At 40.2% G+C, this 21,964-nt stretch overlaps 1 protein-coding gene and 1 long non-coding RNA gene across 4 annotated transcripts in view; one reads left to right on the forward strand and one right to left on the reverse strand.

Moving 5' to 3' along the window:
• Positions 1-371: 371 nt before the first annotated feature.
• On the reverse strand, positions 372-15,568 carry LOC123284662 (disks large-associated protein 5-like). 3 transcript variants are annotated; one of them, XM_070503682.1, is made up of 5 exons: positions 12,796-15,568; positions 10,761-10,996; positions 7,549-7,721; positions 2,587-2,657; positions 372-908 (listed from the first exon to the last, which is right to left on the reverse strand). In XM_070503682.1, the coding sequence occupies exons 3-5, from the start codon at positions 7,574-7,576 to the stop codon at positions 675-677; spliced, it is 333 nt and encodes a 110-aa protein (XP_070359783.1). In that variant the 5' UTR covers positions 7,577-7,721; positions 10,761-10,996; positions 12,796-15,568; the 3' UTR covers positions 372-674. The 3 variants fall into 3 exon arrangements, with proteins under 3 accessions (XP_070359783.1, XP_070359784.1, XP_070359782.1); XM_070503683.1 differs by lacking the exon at positions 10,761-10,996; XM_070503681.1 differs by having other exon boundaries at positions 7,549-15,568.
• The window catches only part of LOC123283913 (uncharacterized), a 29,007-nt gene continuing 7,947 nt past the window's right edge, over positions 905-21,964 (forward strand). Inside the window, exon 1 of the long non-coding RNA XR_011501170.1 lies at positions 905-3,212. This is a non-coding gene — a long non-coding RNA (uncharacterized lncRNA). The remainder of the gene's footprint in view (positions 3,213-21,964) is intronic.

The following is a 21,964-nucleotide window of genomic DNA, read 5'->3' on the forward strand; positions in this document are numbered from 1 at the left end:
GTTGTTTTTTAAAAACATGGGATAAAATAGAAATATGTTTCTGTTTTTTAAAACATGTCTAATCTAGAGGGAAAAACCGTAAACACCTCCAGCGGGAAGGCCCGTCTCTGCCCCCTGTGATGAGATCCACAGATGCAAAGCCCTCTCAACCGGACATACACACTTAGGAGTCTCAGATGCCGCAGAGCAGTTCTCGGTCAATCTGCCGCCAGCCAGCCTTTGGAAAGCAACCTTGCCATTTCTTGTAAAGATTCAAACTGATTTTTTCTCCCCACTTTACAAGTTAATCATTTTGTCTTTTGAGATAGCTTTTATAAAGTAGTACTCAGTAAAAAAAACACAAACAAAAAAATCCAAACCATGTCTGAGCTGCAGTATAGCAATTTCTTCTTTCTAAAAATTTATTTCTAAGTGTTGCAATTAAGTCACTTCTTAAAAGCAAAAAAAAGCAAATTGAATCGTGAAAATAATAATGCACAGAAAATATCAAATCTGTCAAATACATTATTGTATCCTTCTGAAAAATTTTTTGGAGAGGTCAAATTTTCATGATTTGTAATGAACATAGTTTACTAACTAAATAACTTAAAAAGCACAGGCCAAATTTAAGAAAGGCATTCGTTCTCCATGTCAGCAAGGAATTCATTAATAACATCTCATTCTGTCACTGGCTGTCAAAGTAGCGGTGCTTGTTGGAGTCTAGGTGTTACGTCATAGCTCTTCAGACCATCTGGTGGCCGAAACAGAAAATCTACTGGTGCGAAGGATGGCCTCCCTTTCACTTCTGCAGGATTTGTCTCAGGTAACTTTTCCACTTTGGATAAGACTCCATCTGGATCCCTTCCGTTTGTCACACTGGTTTGTGATTCCAAAGTATTTACTTCGCTATCAACTTTAAAAGACATGACCTGGATGTGAATAAACAGAATAGAGTGAGAGTCTCTCTTCTTGGGATATATTCCACCAATTTTTTAGGCCCGAAAATGTGAAAGTTAAGAGATATATCCCACGTACATAATTTAAGAAACAAAAACAAATACAATTAAATGTTTACATGGAGTCAGAAGACCAGCTACATAAACCATTGCTATGGTCCAGAAAGAGGGAGAACCAATCCATATTAAAAAAACTATGTAATAGGTTTTAGGTATTACCAAAAATTAAAATATATGAAAACTAAGGTGGAAAAATTCACTCACCTAACAAATACGTATCTTTTTACTTAAATTATATTGATAATTACAAAGGTTTGAGAATCAGAAATCCAATGTTTATTGGATTACCAGTATTGTCAAGGACATAATCTTTTTTAATAACTTTGGATTATTATAAATAAGTTTATCATATGAGCAAAACTATTTTTCAATGTGGCACAATAAGATTAACCATATAAAATGTGAAGCGTATTTTCTTTTTCAAGTCAATTTGTTATTTGGTAGTTTTTTTTTACTGTAATATAATTGGCATACAACATTACATTAGTTTCAGGTATACAACATGATTCAATATTTGTATATTGTGCAATGATCACCCCAGTTAGTCTAGTTAACATCCATCACCATGCACAGTTACAAATTTTGTTTTCTTGTGATGAGAACTTTTAAGATCTACTCTTAGCAACTTTCAAATATACAATATTATTAACTGTAGTCACCATGCAGTACATTACATTCTCTACTTACTTATTTTATAACTGGAAGTTTGTACCTTTCAACCACCTTTGCCAATTTAATCCACTCATTTCAACATAATTTTTAGAGGTTTCTACGTTTCTGAGTTTTAATGAGATACGTATTTCTACCCGGACTAGAGTTTAAGGGTAACACTGTGCTTGAGGCCTGTGTGGCTGCAAAGGTAGACACTAGCGATAATCCTTAAGGAGAAAACCAACCTTGAGGGAGGAGCTGTGAGGTCCAGCTGCTCGCCTGTGAAGATCACCCTGTACTGCCTTCCTTGGAGGATCTATGTCTGATTTTTGGTAAGAACCTAGCCAGGTTTCTTACACTTTGGCATAACTTTGTTTTTTTTTTTTAAGGCTAAGGAATTATAGCATGGATTATAAATTAAGGGATTGGGTCCTCGAAATGGTGGCTCTTTTTGAAGACTCTACCAGGCACTATGCTAGATGCTGTCAGAAACGTCAGGTGATTTCATTCTTGAAACTACTCTGTGTAGATATTACATGTTACAGCTGGGAGAACAAACTCATAGCTTCCCCAAGATTATATAGCCAATTGGAAGCGAGACAATAGGCAAACTCAGGCCTAGCTGAATCCAGAGTCAACGCATTTCACCCACTGCACCCATCTCCTAGCCGATGCTCACATGAAGGTTTCCGTCAGCTGTGTTTTTATTTTCTCTCTTCTGTTAACCAAACTACACATTCTCTACCTATAAGGTTTTAAAGATGAGACACCTCACAAACCATAACAGTAAACCCTCTTGACGCTTCCTTGTGCTTCAAGAGGTTTTCACACACGTGGAGGTTAACCTCTTGAAGCAGTTTTGTAAGCTTAATTTCAGCTTCATGAAAATAAAAATGAGATTTTCCAAATGTCTAGAAATAAACAGATACTTATACTCTACCTTGCCTGGTTCTTCTTCGATCTTTTTGGCAGGCCTTCCTTGATCTGGTACTTTTCTTTCTGTTATATTATCTAAAATAAAAATGACATAACAGATCCATTTTGACTAGATAGAAAATTCTGCATTAAAAATGCTAGGTAAGGAGCCGGTCCAGTGGCATAGCAGCTGAGTTCATACACTCCACTTTGGTGGCCCGGGGTTTGCTGGTTCAGACCCTGGGCATGGACCTATGCACTGCTTATCAAGCCATGCTGTGGCAGCTGTCCCACATATAAACTAGAGGAAGATGGGCACAGATGTTAGCTCAAGGCCAATCTTCCTCGAAAAAAATTAAAAAGTACTAGGTAATTTGGGAAAGAAAAAAAGGCAACAATATGAATCTATGCCTTAATGGATTTTATGATTAAAAGTCATTTTAAAATATCCTATTTAAAATACCCTATTTAAATACGATAAATACAGATAAAACTTCCTGCCAAGTATAGGATATCTGTTTACAAAACCAAAGGTGCTAAAGTATTTTACCTTTTGCCTCTGACTATCAAATGCATATTTATTATAGAAAATCAGGAAAAGCAAAGCGCAAAAAACATCACCCCAGAGGGGCTGGCCCCGCTGCGCAGCAGGTAAGTTCACGCTTCTGCTTTGGCAGCCCAGGTGCTCAGATCCCGGGTGCGGACCCACCCACTGCCTGTCGAAAACATGCTGTGGTGGGTGTCCCACATATAAAGCAGAGGAAGATGGGCACGGATGTTAGCTCCGAGCCACTCTTCCTCAGCAAGAAAGAGGAGGATTAGCGGCAGATGTTAGCTCAGGGCTAATCTTCCTCAAAAAATAAATAAATAAAAATCACTCAAGATGACCTTATTCAGAAATCATCACTGCTGACAATTCAGGGTATGCTTTTCCAGTTTTTTTCCTATGTTCACATATTCACATACATATTTTAGAATTGTGATCACACTGTTCAGAATTGGACCTGTTTTCTTTGCCCACTTAATACATCCTGGACCATGTCATGAAGTGTCTTTCACAGGATCGTTCTTAAACGCTACACTGTATTCCACCAAACAAATGGGCTGTAATTTACTGGGGCCATTAATCTTCACTTTGTGGCGCTGCCCACCGGTGCACATGCTTCACCGCTTGAGCGCCCACTGTGTGCTAACTGGATGGTGGGGCACTGAACCTGTCTTCGGGACCTGGAATCTCCCGTTTCCTCCTCGCCTACTCAAAGAAGTACACGATGACTTTAAAAACTGAACACGAAAAACCTCAGGGACCAGAGCATTCTACTTCAGCCACTGATGAAGGAACAGTTCTCACCACGTGCCGCTCGCGTGGCCGGCACAGCCAAGGCTGCTCCCGCAGAGGCTGCACTGGCGGTGCCTGCCCCCGAGGTCTGCTTCGCTCTTTGAGTCATCGACCGAGTGGTTCTCACGCACGTGGGCATTGCAGGCTGCCCTGCTGCGGGAACCATGAAATTAAATGCTTTCGGTAATTACTAAAGCATTGTTGCGGCAACGTCAGAGCTTATAATAATAAGCTACCTTTTTCTCGTTGGACACTTTCTTTTCAGAGGTTTGTCTTTGACCAGATCGTGTTGCTCGAACATCACTCCTATTAATGATCTATTGAAAAGATTAGGTGGTATGTGATTTAATTGCTTGATGAATCAAATTACCACATTTTCAATCGGTATTTTGACCCCTCATCTGAAATCTATTGTAAATGACCCAGCAAAAAATCCACCACCCCAAATAAGATGAGATGAAAAAAGTTTTCCATTATATAGATTTCCTTACAAACTTTTTGTAGAATCCTAGAATTTTGAAAATGCCAATAGCCTAAGCTATTCTAAATAGCTGACTATAATCTTCTGAGAGTCCTTAAACATACCAGCATGTTTTCGCTTCAAAACTTTTGAATTTTGTCTGGAAAAATCTTCTCCTGGATAGAAAACTCTTCCCACAGTGCACTCTGCAACTTCCTTGGAGACTGCATTCAAAGCGCCACCGTCTCAGTGAGGCCCCATCGGAAGCTCACCCTGTACCAGCTTCAATACTCCCCATCTGCCTTTTTTTTTTTTTATTTCCCGCATAATACTTAGGACCATCACATACTATATATTTTTCTTTTCATTGCCTATCTCACATGTAAGCTCCATGAAAACAGGGAATGTTGCTTTATTCATTACTATATCCTAGAGCCTAGAGGAACATGGCAGTGACTCAATTTATTGAATACGTGAAACGGAGCCTTCTCACCTGATAAAGAGACATGCTATTTACCTCCTTGCCCACTTCACTTTATTTTAGTAATCGTCCTATTAACTTTGTCCATAATGGTGTTCTGAAGACCCGTAAGTTTATCCCCCACCCTACGTGCTTTATATCCCTATCTGCATTTTATAGTGACATGGATGCATAATAGAGCCCAGTAAACAAACAGAGTGACACACAGAGTTGGTATAGATCTCATAAGGGATGTTTGGCAATGAATATTTCAAGTGAGTACTTCCTTAGCATCTAGCCAAAACTGCTCTATGTCACCATGCCAATAACAGGGAGTTTGGTACTGTTAACTCTAGTAAAATAATCACTCTGATTGAAGCTGATAATAGATTTAAAATGAATTTACTTACTCTGAGAAAAGGAGCACGATTCATCATTTTAGTAACAATTATCTACTATCAACTTCACCCTAGTCAGCTCCATTTGGGCTTTGGCCTTTGACCTGGCAATCCATACAAGATGGAACAGCATTAAAACAATCAAAAGCAGACAAAGTTAAAAAAAATGAACTGCCATAATTTACTTCCATGTCTCATTACAAAATAAAGTCTCCATTTTAAAGTTAAATTTTACCCTTAGTCATCCAACCCTTAATCATTTATGGCAAAAAGATACTTGCTAACTTAAATTACTCTCTTTTCTGGTTCTGGTTTGATTTAAATTATGCTTAAAAGCCTCAAAACTTACTCATATTTCTCAGTGAGCACAAAGGAGAAATTTCATACTATATTTTCCAGGTATTAGAATCCTTGTTAATATGATGAACTGGAAATATTTGGAAGGGGTCAATGAAGAAACTAGAGTATTAAGATCTCTTCTCTCCTGTTTATGAAAAGATACTGCACAGCTTACTTTCTTAGCTTTGACAGTTTGCCTTCAAATCCAATGATTGTGCACTTGTCCTCTGTCCATAAGAAAATGGAGACCTGATCACAAAGCAAGGAAGAAATCCAGCAAGAGAAGGATTGATTAAAAGTGATAAGTTATTTATCAACTCTAAAATTCCTGAAGAAGCACAATCAGACTTCTTCTGTAGATTAGAAGCCACTTGCTTCTCCAAATCTCAGGGAAGATCTAGTGCTGAAGAAACGAGGCACAAAGTAAACAATATTCAGCGATGGCTATTGTCTAAGTAGAATAAAAAACTACTGGTGAATCGTAGTATTTAACACAACAATGTGTGTCTTTTTCCCCCTACATATAACACTTTGTAAATAGCTGTTTACAGTTTAGACCAATGACTGGTGCCTTACATACTCTTGAGAAGCCAGATTAAATTCAGCCCCTTCCAAGAGGTCTTCTCTGATGTTCCTCCAAACAGAAACAATCTCGCCCTCCTCGAACACATACACACCATATTTTTCTGTATCTTTCCACCTTGAGCTACATTCTACTAATTTTGGTCACTTCCACCTTATCCTAAGGTCACATGCAGAGTAATCAAAGGTCTCTCAAATCAATGACATTCCTGAAGCAAACAAAAACAGGCGATATCTTGAGCTTTTATATTATTCAATTCTTATTTAAATCAGGAATGAATACACAGCCAACAAGAGACTACCTTGAAAAGAGCAAATCACCAGTGACTACCTAATTTACAAATCCAGCTGCCTGTGTTCAAACTTCATCCCCCTTAACTCATGGATCATTCTCTTCTTTAGATCACCCCTCCTCCAGCTTCTGTCCTGTTTTAGCTCTCCTGCCAATCTGACCTATCACTGGTACCTGACTTCTGCCCACTTGAAGGTGCTCTCTAGTCCTCACTCTTTCACAATGTGTATATCTTTACTGGAGTGGTCTCATTTAGCCCTACAGCTTAAACCCCCATCCATACTCCCAATATCATATCCTAAATCCACCACTCAGCATGGATCTCCGTCCTGATTTTCAAATTTTTATTCCCAACTGCCTGTTATCCAGATGGCCCAAATGAGCTGCAGAAAAAGCAGGAAAAGCATTATCAATATGCACCCACTTAGGCATGTTCCTTTTCCTGGCTTCCACCCCTCTTTTAGCTGCAGCACAATTTATATGGTTGCTCAAACTAATTTATCTTCAGAATCATCTTATCTCCGACTCTTCAATTTCCTTCACCCCTCACCATCTGCTTGGTCCCCGTCAAATTTATCTCCTGAGATGTCTCACACCTGTTTCTTCCTTTAAGCCCACTGCCCCAGTCCCCTTATCCTGTCTCATCTATTCCATCACGACAGTCTCACTACAGTCTTCCTACCTATAAGTTCTTCCCCTTCCAGACTACGATCTTCCAGCCTAGGGTAATCTTCCTGAATTATTAATCTGATCATGGTACAAGCTCATGTATAAGCCTCTCTTGACTCTCCGCATCCGACAGGGTGGACGCCAGATCCTTCGCCCGGCCTTGCCCGTCCAGCCTGGCTCTGACTGCTTTGCTAGTTTTATCCCGTGTCAACCTACCTATGGCTGCACCGAGAGACCTCATCTCCATCTTCTGAACTATTAGGATGTCACTCCCAGCTCCTGCCAACTAGCTAAGTGAATAAAGGGACTACAGGGAAAGGGTTGTTTTAGTCATTTAAACTCTCAAATAATCGCTTCTTGGCCTCTTGGCTAAGATCAAGTATAATCTCTTAAAGAAAAGTCTGGTTAAGAACTATTCCTGAATATCAAGTTATGATACTAAATTTACCTTTTTTGGTTGGTGTGCTGGTATTCATGAAAGAAAAATAGTCTTATCATGTCTATAAACACCCACTATAAATGGTCATCGCTGAAGGTTTCTCAATTTTTTCAGTCGCTTTTCCTCTAGGTATTTCTGGAACATTTGTCTTCGTTGATCACTTAGAAGAGACTTTGCTGATCCTAAGCAGGGGGGAAAATAGCATATAAAACATTCAAATAAAAAGTTATCCAAATGTCTAAAATACCATTATCTAACTTCAACAGCTGCTAAGCAATACTTTCAGTAACTTCGTATTGATTCCTTAGCACGCTAACCACACAAGTCATTTCAACCCCTGTTCTTTCAAAATTTCTCTCCCTTTTGCCTTCTCTTGTTCACAAATTAACTGCTTGCCATCCCCTAGGCATCCATTACTTCACTTTTAAATTAATTAACTTCTATGATCACCCACCTCCAAGCTGACCTCCAACAATTCTCACCTCCTGGTAGTCATGCCCTTGTGTTGTCCCCTCCACACAGAATAGGGCTGAGCTGTGTCACCAAGAAAAGTGTGGGAATGATGGAGTGTGGCTTCCAAGACTGTATCATTAAAGACAGTGCAGCTTGGCCCTGCTCTCTCTCAGATCACTTGCGCTGGGGAAGTCAGTGGCCATGTGGAGCCTTAAGGAGATTCAGGCAGCCCTGATGGGGATTTTTAGGCTGCTTAATTTTAAAACAGTTTATGATGAGGATTTTTAGGCTGGTTACTTTTAAAACTACAGATAAGAAGCAGGCTCCAAGGAGTGGAATTTGTTTGCCCTTTGATCAGAGGCAATTGCATTTGTAAAGGAAATCTTCATGCCTCCCTCTCTGGAATTTGTTTGCCCCTTGTTGGGAAAACATTTACATTTCTAAGGGAAACCTCTATCTGTGAAGATGCCTCCCTCTCTGAGCCAGGAGGAAGGGGGGATGGCCTTATCTTTGGAAACTGTCTGGCAACCTCATGTAACTGACCCCCCACCCCAAAATCCTCCTTTGTCTTTAGCCGAGGATAATATTTGAGCGGTGACTTCTGCCATTTACTCAATCCGGTTTGATTCTTATCTAAAAGTTGTGGGACCGCCAAATGGCCAGACCAAACGGGCACTAATAAAGAGATAACTCACACACCTATGCCTTAAATATTGGCCCCAACCCTCAGTTCGGGGCAGCAGCAGAAGCTCCGACTGCCCATGGGTCCTGTCCCCATGCTATTCCACACTATTCTCTAAATAAAAGAGCACTACTGCCAGATCTTGAGAGTCTAAGAAATCTTTCTTTCGACTCCTCGGCTCACCGACCCCGCGTCAGCCCTATGGAGACACCATATGACGAAGAACTAAGGCCTCCTGCCAAAAGCCAGCATCGACTTGCCAGTCATGTGAGTGAGTCATCTTGGAAACAGCTCCTCCAGCCTCAGTCAAGCTTCAGAGGCATCCCTGGATGACACCTTGACCTGTCAGATTCCTTATCTCCCACCTGTGATTCTCAACTCAGGTTTCTACTATGTATTTTCATGTTTATTTAAACTTGTTTGAAAAATGTGAGTGGCTACTATGTACCAGACATTTTTAGGAAGTAAGAATAAGAGAATTTCTGCCCCTGAAGGGCTCACAGTATCGTGGGGGAGATGAGCACAGTTTCAATTTGGTTTAGCATGGAATGAAGACTACGAGAATGCACAATCGAGAATCAGTATAAACCTGTCTGGGGAGGTCAGGAAAGGCTTGTCAGAAGAGAGAATACCCGAGAAGGTTTCTGAAGAATGAGAGTGCGTTTGCCCACTGGGTGAGGGTTTAAAATAATCCAGGGAGATGACTGCACAACTCAGTAAATTTACTAAACAAAAGGCATTTACTTAAATGGGTGAATTTTATGGTATGCAAATTCTACCTCAATAAAGTTGTTTAAAAGAAATAATCCAGGCAGAGAACAGAAGATGCGAAAGCTCAGATGATGAAGTGGTTAATCATCGATGAAACCCCTATATCCTCAACTTCCCTGAAGTTCCTCTTCCCTTCATCTCTTGATCTAACCATAACCTGGCTCTCCCCTGAAGACAACGCTCCCCTAGTTGTCCTCTCAAGTGGTTGACTGTTTTCTTCTCCCACAAAGGTCATATCACTGGGCCTGAAGCGGGCCGGGGTGGGGGGTGGTCCCTCATTGCTGTTTCTCAATTATTTCTTCCTCTTCACTAAAACAGCCCAGCTTTATATTTCACATCATCAGACCATACTAGACAGCACCCTGACTTGCCATCTATAGATGGCAAGTTCTTCTCTCAGTATTTTACAACTTAGTAAATGGCCACTCCATTTTTTTAGTTGCTCAGGCCAAAACCCTTAGAACCATCCTGACTTTTCTTTATCAACCTACATCCACTCTATTAGGAAATCCTATTGGTTCAAACTTCAAAATGTAACCAGAATGAAACCACCCAGGGTTGCCGTTCCCACTGTGGTCAACCATGAGCTAAATTATTGCAGTTATCTCCCAGCTGGTCTTCTGGAGGCCATGCTGGTCACCCTACCATCCGTAAGTGATGCTTTAAAACATAAAGCAGATTATAAACACACTAATCCAATAATGGCTTCTCATGTCACTCAGAGTAAAGCTGGTCTCCCTGTAAAGAAGGCCCTTGGGCTGCATATTTCACTGGTCCTGGAAAATGACAAAATTGAAGCAGTGAACATTTAAACAACTTGAGACCTGATTTAGCTACAAAACTTCTATTTTAATGTCCCTTATCAATTAATCTTGTCAACACTTATCTTATTCAAACTCCAGAAGTCAGAACTTACAACACTCCACAAGCGAATGGAACTTTCACAGCCTTTACCTTAAATAGGAAGTATTTAGTCATAGAAAATATCAAGTTATTTAGAATGGTATTTCAAAACTCCATTCTTCTGGTAAGTTTTTTTTTTTTTTTTGATGTGGAAGATTGTCCCTGAGGTAACATCTGTTGCCAAAGCTTCCTCTATTTTGTTTGCTGGATGCTGCCACAGGCTTGAGGAGCAGTATGTAGGTCCACGCCCAGGATCCGAACCCACAAACCTCGGGCCGCAGAAGCAGAGTATGTGAACCTAACCACCACACCACCCAGCTGGCCCCTGGTCAAGGATTTTTTAACCTCAGGTATTAAACCAACTTTTTTCCCCTCTTCAAAGCAGTTAAAATTACAATAGCTCTTTACTTACTTTGCCTCACACTCATCTCTTCTGGAATAGGCTCTTGAGATGTCTCCTCTAATTCAAGATTTCTACCTTCCAAGGTTGGAAGGTTGACATCCGTCAAACCAGAGTGTCTTTTTCGTTCATATTTATCATATCTGTCTGCTTTCTGAGAGAGAAAACTCTCCTCAGCAATTTTAGTTCTAATCATCTCAATACTTAAATCCTTTCTCAGTTGACTGGCAAAATGTGATGCAGCCATCCTGCCAGGGAAAAGAAAGGTAGACAACTTATATAGATTTTCATATTATTTAAAAAATTAAGATTCCAGTTCACCTCCTGCCCCACCTCAGAGCATTCTGAAATAAAAAATTTTCAGTACAAAATGGAATAAATATACGACACTGCAGAGTGGGAAGAAAGTTATCAAAAGATAGTACGATCTATTTTGGGCTTCTACATAGGGCCTTGCTTGACAGATGAAGTGAAGCCCAGGAAGCTGTGGGCCATAACACAAACAAGAGGCTCTAGGCTCACCGCACAGCATTACAAAGTGACAAGAGTGAAGGAAAGGAGAGAATAGGGAAAGTAAGTGAAGGACAGTATAGAGAATCGTTTCCTAACCTTTCCCTGTGATGAAGGCAGGCAGCCTGGCATTTTTTCTCAAGCCAAAAAACAAAACAAACCAAACACACGAGATGCCTATTAGACAGACAGGGATGATAAGCAGGCAGTTGGATATACAAGATTGAGCAAAAGATGGGATTTTAGAAGAACTACCATGGTGATACAGAAGGATAACCATAGTTTGCCATTTGAGGGCATAATGAAATTATTTTCGGCCATGTGAAAAATCATATTGTTTACCTGGCCCATACTCTTTTCTTAGAAAGATTCTTGAGAACGTGTTCAAGCAAAACAAGGGAGAAGGACAAGAAACAGGATGCCATGTGTTCCAGGAAATCCTTCATTCAAATGAGGAAAAGAATAAAGGAAAGTGGAAAGTCTAAGGGAGTCACCTATGCAGCTGGTATAGAAAAGAACCAAGCCCAATGGGAGAAAGATGACTGATTCTCCACAAGTGTTGCTGGCTCAAAAGAAAAAAAAAAGAAAGAAAAAGGGGAAGGTCTGCAATAGGAAGATAGAAAAGTTCTAAGCACACTATACTCTTCAACAACAAGAATAACTGAGACAGTCCACTAGAAAACTCCAGATAAAAGAAAAATCTGCACAAGAAATGCAACCCATTAAAATGTTACATGATTTTAAGCAATCAACAGAGTATATAAAAAATGAGAATTCTTCTGACCTGGATGCTAATAACATTCTCCTGTAAGAGCCCAGGGGAAGTGACAAAGGACTCTACTTTTCAGTAAGCATGCTCCTCTACTATTTGACTTGCCACCTCCTGCAAGTATTAATGTGCTAAATGTTAAACAATAAACCATTAGTTATTTTAAAATACTGCATAGGACTATGCTCCACAAAGAGAGACAGGGTGTGTGCAAAAGCTCGAGTTAATAGTAAAGGCGTGTTTAATTGTCACCTAAACCAGCACAGGTGGTTAGTGTCATCGCTGTTACACAGGTGAGGGAGAGAACTGCCAACAGGCGCTGGAGCTGGGATCTCAAGCCCCGCAGCCTGGCTCTTCACATACAGGACATCTAAGTTCCCCTCTTGGCTGAGTGGAGTTTCTTCCAGCTTGAAAGTCTAGAATGCCTTCGTCTTGCTTGCCTAGAGGTTCCCAACCAGGGCGGGTTTAGTTGTCGCTGGCTCTGGGAGCAGCTACTGGAATTGAAGGTCGGGGCCAAGGATGCTAAGCATCGTCCCGCCCCAGAGGCCAATCACGGCCCAGTGGTGAAACGCTGACTGCTGCATAGATTATGGCAACAAATACTTACTCTTCTGGAGGACGGAGCCATCGGCTGCGGGAAGGACAGGTAAGTGGTCCTAGAGGAGCCTCCCCCAAGCGGCGTCCAGCTCGCCACTGCCCACCTCAGACCCTTCCAGACCTTCTAGGAGGAGGCGAGCCAGCGCCCTTCCTCCAGCTCCCAGCACTCACCTTCCTCAGGCAGCCTGTCGCGTGAAACCTCAGTCAAACCAAAAGGAAAGGAACGCTCCCTGTCTGGAGAGCCGCCGCCGCCGCCTCGGAGCAGTGCCGCCTACACCTCAGCCGCCCAGAATCCGAACTTCCCACACCCAGCCTCTGATTGGAGGGCCTTTGAGCAACCCCTGCGGGAAAGGGGCCCGCCCCTTCTCTCCCACGAGGCTTGCGATTGGTTCTCTCCCTGTGCTATTCGAACTGATTGAAAGGTGAACGCACGGTTCAAAGGATGGGCGGGTACGACGGGATTATGCCTGAGGGGCGGGGCCGGGGCGCAGGTGAGGCGTTAGGGTCCCTAATCCGACCGGAGCTCCAGGGCCCCAGCATCCGAGGAAAAATGAAAGCGCTCCTCGGAGCAGAAGGGATTCACTGTTTGCAGGGCTTTTTAACGTCCTTGTTTAGTCACACAAATACAGCTCAGCTTATTGGAACGTTTTCTTCACTTAATATTTTTTAAAAAGGGTTTACTACCGCAGATTTCTCCTTACATCGCTTAGCGTTACTTTCCAACATCGCCAGGCTTTTTTTTTCCCATCCGCTTTTTATTGAGGTAAAATTTAAATACCGTGGAAAGGATTGATCTTTTAGTGTGTGATTTGATGAGTTTTGCTAAACGTAAACAGCTGTGTAAGCACCACCCAATCGGGATACAGAGTATTTCCATCACTGAGAGTTCCCTCATCCCCTTTCCAGGCGCCCACTGTTAGGCAGCCAACCTCTGCTCTGATTTCCATCACCACACACATAAAGGGGGTAGGTCCTCTCCCAGGTGGGCCTTCTTTCTCTAACCATGCTTTCCAGATCCATCCCTACTGTTGCGTGATCAGGAGTTGGATTTTATTGCTGAAAAGTATTCCATCGAATACTTTGTCTACCCATTCACCCATTGCTGGACATCTGGATTGTTTCCGTTTTTAGCGATTATGAATAAAGTTGTGTGGAAATTAATAAATAGAAACTTCATTAAATTGGAGTCTTGGGGCCCAAAGGCGGAGCTCTCACACCCTACCTTCTAGCAGAGCCCAACAGGAAGAAGACAGACTTCTTCTTGACCAAGAAGCTCAGCCAATGAGAGACTATCACAACTCAGCTAGTGAAACGCTGCTATACCTCTGGACTCCATGTTTACAATGGCCGTCCCAACTTGCTCTTCCTCCCAGAATAGAGTTTCTCCTCCATGCTGCTAGCGACTTGCACCTGGCTCGAGATGGTTTCAGACTTTGAACTGCAATTCTTTCCTGGTCCCCCATAAACCCATTTTTGCTGGAGAAATAACTGACTGTCTGTTTAAGGTCAACAGTTGCTATAAACATTCTTGTACAAGTCTTTTTTGTGGGCATGTTTTATTTCTCTTGGGGAAATATAGATGTGGTATTTCTGGGTCATTCTGGGTATGCTTAACTTTATAAGAAATTGCCAAGCAGTTTTCCAAAAGAAAGCTGGCACATTGTTAGGAACAGAGAGGGTCATGGTGCAATGATAAAACATTCTATTCGCCAAGCTAGAGCAATTTTAAACATGTATGGAGCTAATAAAATAGGCTCACTATTGATGAAGCAAAAATCTACAGAACTACAGAGAAAAAATGATGAATCCGCCGTTATCGTGAGTGATTCAACACACCTCTCTCAGCACTGATTGACCAAACAGACACAATTCAGCAACGATATAAAGAAGATCTCAACAAAAGAATTAACCAACTTGACCGAATGGACATTCAATAATCAGAGAACACATATTTTCCTTGAGCACGTATGGAGGAGTTACAAATGATCACACACTAGGCCATGAAGAAAACTTCAACAAACTGCATAGACTCAAGAAAGTTAGAAATTAAAAGCGAAAAATAAATTTAAAATCCCTGTGTAGTAACTTCTGGGTTTAAGATGAAACTTATGATGGAAAATGTAAATGTCTAAAACCAAAAGATAATGAAGAAGCAAATCAAGACTAGTGGGATTAGGTGCTTTGAAAGGAATTTTGAAAGAAATTTTAAATGCTTATATTAGAAAAGAAGAAAATCTTAAAATTAATATGTGTCCCTCTTAAGAAATTAGAAAAATAATAACTGAGTAAAGTCAAAGAAAATAGAAAGATAGTAAAAGAAAGTACACAAACCAGTGAAATAGAAAGTAAAGATACAATAAGAAAATCGACAAAGTTAAAACTTCATTCTTTGAAAAAATTAAAATAGATAAAACTCTAGCAAGATTGATCAAAAAAAGAAGACACAAACAGTATCATGAATGAGAATACACAAAGGGGACTATATGCGTTACTTATTCCTTTGTAGCAGATTACCCCAAAATGTGCAGCATAAAACAACCACCATTTTATTTGCTCTTGATTCAGTGGGTCAGGAATTTGGGCAGACCTCAGTGGAACAAGTCATCTGTGTTTCATGTCTGTGTTCTCAGCTGGGTTGGCTCAAAGGGCCAGGCACTGGCTGGGATGGGTATTGATCCCCTTTCTAATTCTCTCTTCTCATTCTCCCACTAGAGTGAGAGAATCCACGGCCGTCTCGCTCATCTTTGTGGACCCAGTTGCTGACTATCAAGTGGGGCCATTCTCTCCCTTTGGTTAGGCTTTCCTTCCCCAGCAGATTCTCCATTTGGTCTCTCTTGGACTTCTTTGCCTGGTAGCTGGGTTCCTTCTTGGCATATGTGGAAAGCCTCATAAGACCTCGATTTGGAAGTTCCATATTGGCAGAGGAGAAAAACAAGAGCTGGAGGTAAAGGAACTTGCCCACCTTCTGAAGGAAAGTAGACTGTGAAGAGGGCACTGAGTCTGTGTGCTTGCCTGTGCCATCTTGCACTCTCTCTTATTCAGGATGATGTGTAGTTTTACATGAAGTTTAGATCTCAGGAGTAAATATATAGTGTAGTGTGCACTGATAGAGATTACATACAGGAACTTTGATGGAATTTAGCAGGGTGCTGGAATATATCTTTAAAGTGGTTTTACTGTACCAGAGGACATGATTTTTTTTGCGACTCTGATAAAGAAATATTTTGAATGATTTCTTCTTTTGAAAGACGGCGTGCTCATTACCATTGCCTTGTCACTCTTGCTACTTTTTGTTAGTGTTTCCTTCTAGTCGTTTCTCAAGTATTTCTTTTTGGCTAAATTATTTGTTTATCTATATAAAGCTAAGGGGGTTTGTTTTTCGGTGTGGATTTTTTAGCAGCTCTTCCTAATATGGGAAGGAATTTAATAGTGAATTTTTAAAGTAAAGGCCTAGTGCCCATAGGCACATTTTAATGTGTGAATTCTTTATTAAGTATGTCTTATAAATGTTGATGAGGCAGTGTGTTAAAATAGTCATTTATTTTTAACTAACCTAATTTTTGTTAGAAAAGGATTGCATCATTAAAAAAATTAAAATAAAAAAGCTTAAAATGAAAATAACAAAGTCTCCCTCCTCTTCCCAGTTTTCTCCTCTTCTCCCTAGGCCCTAACTCATTTCCCAGAAATCACCTCTGTTAATAGTTTTTAGTTTAGTTTTATATCATATTTCTTCAAGTTTTATCAAGTTTATACAGAATCTATTGATATTCCACTCTGAGGGACTAAGAATTTATCATGATTTAACTCCCCTTCCACCTCTGGATTATATTGTTTATATTTTTATTTTCTAGTCATTGCCTTATTTACTCTAAATAGCATATATAAATGTTTAATTCTTGATTTATCAAATTTACTATGGATTCAGTATCCACAATGAAAGGCAAGAACACTACCCTTCTACTCCTCTTCTCTCTAGTTACCTCCCTATTGTTCTCAGTTATGTTAATATTGTCTGAAAAATACTGTGTGATCTTAATTCATGTTTCCCCTTTTCCATTTTTCCATTCAAGCAGTAACATGCTGTGAATTTTATTGCCTCAGGAGAGGCACAGGGCAGGGAGGAGGGCAGAGTTAGCCAGTCAAATGTTTGCCTGTTTTACTTGTCCACACACCTGAGCTCAGCGAGGAGCACACGACGTTCAGGAGGACGCAGGGGCCCTGGAGGAGCAGGGGCAGGAGAGGCTCCCCCGTCGGAGGTCCGCGAGGGCCGGAGCGGTGCTGAGAAGCTACGTGGGAAACAAACACTGCTCCATGGTGGAGCCCTAGGAGGGGCAAACCTCAGAAAAGGTAGTGGTGTCAGCTATTTGGGGAAAGCAGGACCCTAGCACAGGGTTCCAACCTCAGCTGAGACTCCCATGCCGCGCGTGGAGCCCCAAAGGAGCAGAGATCTGCTGCGCTGCAAAGAGTCATTCATGGAGGCTCCCGGTTACCCGGGTGTGCAGATCACTGAAGCCTGGGGGGCGCCCTTCTCTCTGAATATTTGGCAACTGCATACCTTGGTGGGACCCCAGGAGGGCAGAGAAAGCCCAGGAATGTCTGTGGTTACATTTCCCATCAAGCAGGTCTTATGAGAGAGGTAGAGGGAGAAAGAGAATATTTCCCAGAGGTGGAAATTAAACTGAAATGTAGAAAATAAAGTGATATTTCTTATACACTTGAATTTGTTGGCTGAGATACCCTGCCACGTAATCTTTAAATTGCCAAGATTTATGAGATTTACTTGCTGTTCTGTAATATAATTATTAAATCTTCTGTGCTTTTGACATTGTTTGACACCCAAAAGTGAAAACCAATACACGGCATGTACAATATTAAGATTACATAAGTATTATTCACCGCAAACCAAACATTGCGATTGAACTAATTTAGAAGGAAACTGAAGGCTACGACATTAAAAGTTTGCTGCTTAAATTTTTCTTTTATTTTTTCTGGTTGTACTTAGTTGCCACCATTATGTACAATCTGATGTCTTGGTTTCCCATTTTTGGCCTGAAGAACTTCAAGTAATTGTTTTCTCGTGGGGAGACTGAATGGTAACTTTTTAATTTCCAGATGTCTTCATTTTATCCTGATGCTTAATTAACAATAAGGCTAAATTCAAAAAGTCTTTCCCTAGACCTTTGAAGACATTACTGCACTTTCTTCTATTTTCTTACTTTTGTCTACTTGCTCTAAAATAGATCGAGAGAGGTGAACTGAAGGCTCCATCTCTAGTGGGTTTCTATTTCTCCTTGCATCTCCTACAGTTGTTGCTTGATCGATATTGATGCTATGTTATTTGGTGCAGAGATTTTATACCTTCATTGCAAATTCCCCCTTTAATATTATAAAGTATCTTGTTTTAATGCTTTTTTGGGTCTAAATTCTGACATTACTACAAGTCTGGCTTTGGTTTTTCTCTCAGGCCCAAATACTCTCACGAGGAAGCATCTTGAGGGAACTCCACTGATGGTTGCTCCACAGCCAGCTCCTCCCTTTGAATCCGCTGATGCTGAGCCTAGAGCTTATCTGAGGCTTCCTAGAAAGAACCTGGCTTGGCTTTGGTGTCCTGAGATGCAATTTCTTCTCTTTTGATTTTTACAGGAAATTTCAACCCATTTGCTTTCTATTTTCCAGGTAGTCCTCAAAATTTCTGGCACACTGACGAGACTGTAATCGTTTTCTACAGATATAGTTCTGTGATTTTGAAAAGTGTCTGTGTTGGAATTTCAGTGGGAGATGAGAGAGTGGGGATTAATCATGTGTCACAGCGTACATCTTGACCTGGAATCTTTCCTGCAAGAGATTCTCAATTGTAAGCTCCACATTTATAGAAATAAAACATTGTTCAGTGCCCATCCACTTTCTTCTTCCCTCTCTTCCTCTTCAACATGTATTGCATGTGCACACAAAATCATTTCATTTAACACGTGAATACTTTTCCTTAAGATTCACTAAAACTCTCAGTGCTTGAGTTCTCTTTCCTTCCCATGCTGAAAATGTAAAATACTGGAGAGATCTGTCTGAACAACGTATCTCTAGTGAGCATTCAGAAATTTCACATGGTTTCCTTTGCTGTGCAGAAGCTTTTTAGTCTGATGTAGTCCCACTTGTTCATTTTTTCTTTAGTTTCCCTTGCCCGGACAGACGTGTGACTTGAAAATATGCTGCTAGGACCGACGTCAAAGATCGTACTGCCTATGTTTTCTTCCAGGAGTTTCATGGTTTCAGGTCTTACATTCAAGCCTTTAATCCATTTTGAGTTGATTTTTGCGCATGGTGTAAGGGAATGATCTTTCATTCTTTTGCATGTGGCTGTCCAGTTTTCCCAACACCATTTATTGAAGAGACTCTCTTTTCTCCATGGTATGCTCTTGGCTCCCTTGTCGAATATTAGCTGTCCATAAATGTGTGGGCTTATTTCTGGGCTCTCGATTCTGTTCCCTTGATGTGTGTGTCTGTTTTTGTGCCAGTACCATGCTGTTTTGGTTACTGTAGCTTTGTAGTATATTTTGAAATCAGGAAGTGTGATACCTCCAGCTTTGTTCTTTTTTCTCAGGTGTTCTTTGGCTATTCAGGGTCTTTTGTTGTTCCATGTAAATTTTAGGATTCTTTGTTCTATTTCTTTGAAAAATTTTGTTGGAACTTTGATAGGGATTGCATTGAATCTACAGATTGCTTTAAGGAGTATGGACATTTTAATGATGTTGATTCTTCAAGTCCAAGAGCATGGAATATCTTTCCATTTCTATGTGTCTTCTTTGGGTTCTTTCATCAATGTTTTATAGTTTTCGGTGTACAGATCTTTCACCTCTTTGGTTAAGTTTATTCCTAGGTATTTTATTCTTTTGATTGCAATTGTAAGTGGGATTGCATTCTTAATTTCTCTTTCTTCTGCTTCATTGTTAGTATGTACAAACGCAACTAATTTTTGTACATTGATTTTGTTTCCTGCGACTTGACTGTATTCCTTTATTGAGAAGATATTTGCAAACCATATACCAGATAAGGGGCTGGTATCCAAAATATACAAAGAACTCATACAGCTCAACAAGAAAACCAACAATCCAATTAAAAAATGGGCAAAAGATCTGAACAGAGATTTCTCTAAAGAAGATACACAGATGGCAAACAGGCATATGAAAATGTTCTCAACATCATTAGTTATCAGGGACATGCAAATCAAAATTACAATGAGGTATCACCTCCCTCTGGTCAGAATGGCTATAATTAACAAGACAGGAAACAACAAATGTTGGAGAGTATGTGGAGAGAAGGGAACCCTTGTACACTGCTGGTGGGAGTGCAAACTGGTGCAGCCACTATGGAAAGCAGTATGGAGTATCCTCAGAAAATTAAGAATAGATCTACCATATGATCCAGCTATTCTGCTGCAGGGCATTTATCCAAAGAACTTGAAAATACAAAAGCATAAAGATGCATGCACCCCTATGTTCATTGCAGCATTATACACAATAGCCAAGACTTGGGAGCAACCTAGGTGCCCATCAAGGGATGAATGGATAAACAAGATGTGGTATTTATACACAATGGAATACTACTCAGCCATAAGAAATGATGAAACATGGCCATTTCTGACAACATGGATGGTCCTTGAGGGTATTCTGCTGAGTGAAATTAGTCAGAGCGAGAAAGTCAAATACCGTATGACCTCACTCATAAGTAGAAGATAAAAGCAATGACAAACAAACACATAGCAATGGAGATTGGATTGGTGGTTGCCATAGGGAAAGGAGGGGAGGGCAAAAGGGGTGATTAGGCTGACATGTGAGGGGATGGACTATAATTAATTTTGGGGTGGTGAACAGGATGTAATCTACACAGAATTCGAAATATATTATGATGTACATCCAAAAGCTATATAATGTTATAATCCAATGTTACTGCAATTAAAATATAAATAAATAAATAAATTTCAGAGTGTATATATATATATATATATATATATATTTTTTTTTTTTAGGCAGATTAGCCCTGAGCCAATCCCCCTCTTTTTGCTGAGGAAGACTGGCCCTAAGCTAACATTCATGCCCATCTTCCTCTACTTTATATGTGGGATGCCTGCCACAGCATGGCTTGCCAAGTGGTGCCTTGTCTGGACCCGGGATCCGAACAGGTGAACCCTGGGCCGCTGAAGTGGAGGGTGCAAACTTAACCACTGTGCCACTGGGTATATTTTAAGAGACATTGCTGTTATGTAGCCATTAGAGAGTGGCATAATTCTGAGGGGAATCACAGCAATTTGTGGTCAGAATACAGAGCAGTATACAGAATACATTATAGTAATAAAAAATATATCAATAAGTTCAAAGTTTTGAATAAATTGCTTGCATGTAACTTTATTCTTATACTTTCTACACATCACCAGGTTCAAGGCATTTTACAGCTAGTGGGTGATAATATTTGCAATAAGTCAGTTTTTTCTTTATATGATAAATACACAAGCAGAGAGTTATATGTTCAATTTAACTATAAAGACATGTGATGTTACTATCTGCCTGATCTTAAATCCTCCTTTTGGAAGATAAATATTTTTTTATTTAATAGAAACATTAGTTCATCTACTTTGTTAGCCCCATCAGCATCTGTATTATCACTTTTCCTTTTGGAAATCGAATGGCTTGAGCCCTTCTCTAAAGGAACCACTTAGCATTGTGCAGACTCACCATGTGGTGCACCTGAAAGCCCAAAACCCATCATCATACAGACTTGTATTGGGCATGTCCAAAAATTTAGACAGACAGCTATCTTGTAGGTAGCAACAGGAAATAAAAGAGCTGCAAGACAGTCATAGTAAAAGGATGCTGGAAACGTTCTAGATCTTGATCTGGGTGATGGTTACACAGGTATATACATATGTAAAAATTCATCAAGATATATATTTAAGATTTGTGCATTTTACTATATGTCTGTTATTCCACAATAAAAAACAATTTGTGAATATAAATGAGAACCAATTTATATAAGCCTCTAAACTTTGCCCAATTATTGAATATAGCAACAGAAATTTTCAGAGGAGTACTAAGTATTAGAAATTTCCCTAAACGGTATGAAACTATTTTATGGTAGTTATTTTAGTTTCCTGCAATAAATTTAAAACATTCTAAAATTTTCAACTTAAGTTAAAACTGTACCATCAACCGCACAACAGTACAATGGATGGATAATCATGGGTATGATCACATTTTGGAACACTGTGCAGCAATGACAAGTAAGGAAGCACAGCGGCACTCATAAACATGGATAAACCTCACAAGTGCAAGGTTGGGTGAAAGAAACA

This window comes from Equus asinus, unplaced genomic scaffold, assembly GCF_041296235.1.
Source record: "Equus asinus isolate D_3611 breed Donkey unplaced genomic scaffold, EquAss-T2T_v2 contig_614, whole genome shotgun sequence".
Taxonomy (NCBI): domain Eukaryota; kingdom Metazoa; phylum Chordata; class Mammalia; order Perissodactyla; family Equidae; genus Equus; species Equus asinus.

Excerpts from the sequence above, each read along its gene's own strand:
- LOC123284662 (XM_070503683.1), bottom strand. The coding sequence starts at position 7,576 with ATGAATACCAGCACACCAACCAAAAAAG. Across the intron at positions 2,658-7,548 it reads CAGCACACCAACCAAAAAAG|ATAATATAACAGAAAGAAAA; the intron begins GTAAATTTAGTA and ends TTTTTATTTTAG. Across the intron at positions 909-2,586 it reads TCGAAGAAGAACCAGGCAAG|GTCATGTCTTTTAAAGTTGA; the intron begins GTAGAGTATAAG and ends ATTCACATCCAG.